The 1,566-nt window shown below is 41.6% G+C and overlaps 1 protein-coding gene across 1 annotated transcript in view; it reads left to right on the top strand.

Moving 5' to 3' along the window:
* The window catches only part of Mcm4 (minichromosome maintenance complex component 4), a 15,067-nt gene that overhangs the window by 7,507 nt on the left and 5,994 nt on the right, over window positions 1-1,566 (top strand). The window contains exon 10 of the mRNA XM_021184685.1: window positions 759-1,018. Coding sequence (XP_021040344.1) covers window positions 759-1,018 — 260 coding nt within the window. The remainder of the gene's footprint in view (window positions 1-758; window positions 1,019-1,566) is intronic.

Here is a 1,566-nt window from a genome sequence, read left to right as displayed (position 1 = left end):
AAAAAAAAAAAAAAAAAGATATTCCAGTTTAACAAAACCTTCCTTCTTAGAGATTGTATACATTTAGAGTGGTTAAAGTGTTGCTTCCCACTTCATTTCTCTGAATTATCTTCTTTGGGGTGAGGGTGGCATGCAGTGCCAGCGGTCAAGCTCAGGGCTTTGCACGTGTTCTCCTATGAACTATATCTCCAACCCCCAATTAGGTTCGTGAGAAGAGAGCAGAAAACATCCTTTTCCAAGTATTAGCCCTAAATGGTCATTTTCTCTTCACCTTTAAGTCAGTAGGCTGTCTTGCTATTCATGAAATTATTTTTAAAAGATTTGGGCTTTTAGGGTTTTCACTTGCAAGTTTTTGTTTGATAGGGGCTTTAGCATTTTGTTAAGCCGATTACTAAGTGAGTTCTTTCTACGTTTAGCTTAGGGAAATCACATTACTATATTAAATACTGTCATGACGCAGCCTTTTGGTTTTCATTTTGAACCTACAATTGTGTAGAGGAGTTATGCAGATAATTCCCTAAGCTGGTACAACACAGGTGGCTACAAATAGGATTTGGGCTGTTCTTAAAAACCTGCATTTCTTTGCTCCTTGACCATTTCTTCTGTATCTTGACTTTCTTAACGGGGGCCTTAGCCTGGGAGACTAAGAGGTAGTGGGGTGCTCACGTGAGACGGAGCCCCCAGGTCTGACCTTTGCTGTCGACTGAGCTTACAGAGAAGTGGAGAAATAACGTTGTGTCTCCTACATATGTTCGTAGGCATATATCGAGCAGTACCAATTCGAGTTAATCCAAGAGTGAGCAACGTGAAGTCTGTCTATAAAACCCACATTGATGTCATTCATTATCGGAAAACGGATGCCAAACGTCTGCATGGCCTTGATGAAGAAGCAGAACAGAAACTTTTTTCAGAGAAACGTGTGAAATTGCTTAAGGAACTTTCCAGGAAGCCAGATATTTATGAGCGGCTTGCTTCAGCCTTGGCTCCCAGCATTTATGAACATGAAGATATCAAAAAGGTAACAATGGACTTTTTAGCTTGGTATTGAGATTCACAGTTACTTAATCAAGTAACTAAGATCCATTTGCACTGTTACTGTCTTCTAGAGGTAGGAACTGTTGGCTCTAACATCACAAGGCACTGCCCCTGCCTTGGTTAATAGTTGAGTGTAACTGTTTTGTTGTATATACACTTATCTGTGCTGTGCTGTGCGTATTCATGCTCCTAAACCTAGGCAGTTATGTGGGATCAGAACAGGGATTCATGCTGGTCAAGTTGTAGGATAATATTTACTTAGGTTTATAATGGTTAGGAATATGTAGAATGGCCTGAGCAATCTTAGATGATTTTGGTAATACTTTGAACTTATAAAATAGAAAAGTACCAGCCGGGCGTGGTGGTGCACGCCTTTAATTCCAGCACTCAGGAGGCAGAGGCAGGTGGATTTCTGAGTTCAAGGCCAGGTCTACAAAGTTGAGTTCCAGGACAGCCAGGGCTACACAGAGAAACCCTGTCTCGAAAAAAGAAAAAGAGCCGGGCGTGGTGGCGCACGCCTTTAATCCCAGC

This window comes from Mus caroli, chromosome 16 (genome assembly GCF_900094665.2).
Source record: "Mus caroli chromosome 16, CAROLI_EIJ_v1.1, whole genome shotgun sequence".
Classification (NCBI taxonomy): domain Eukaryota; kingdom Metazoa; phylum Chordata; class Mammalia; order Rodentia; family Muridae; genus Mus; species Mus caroli.
Note: the sequence above shows the minus strand (reverse complement) of the source record. Positions and strands in the feature narration are given on the sequence as shown.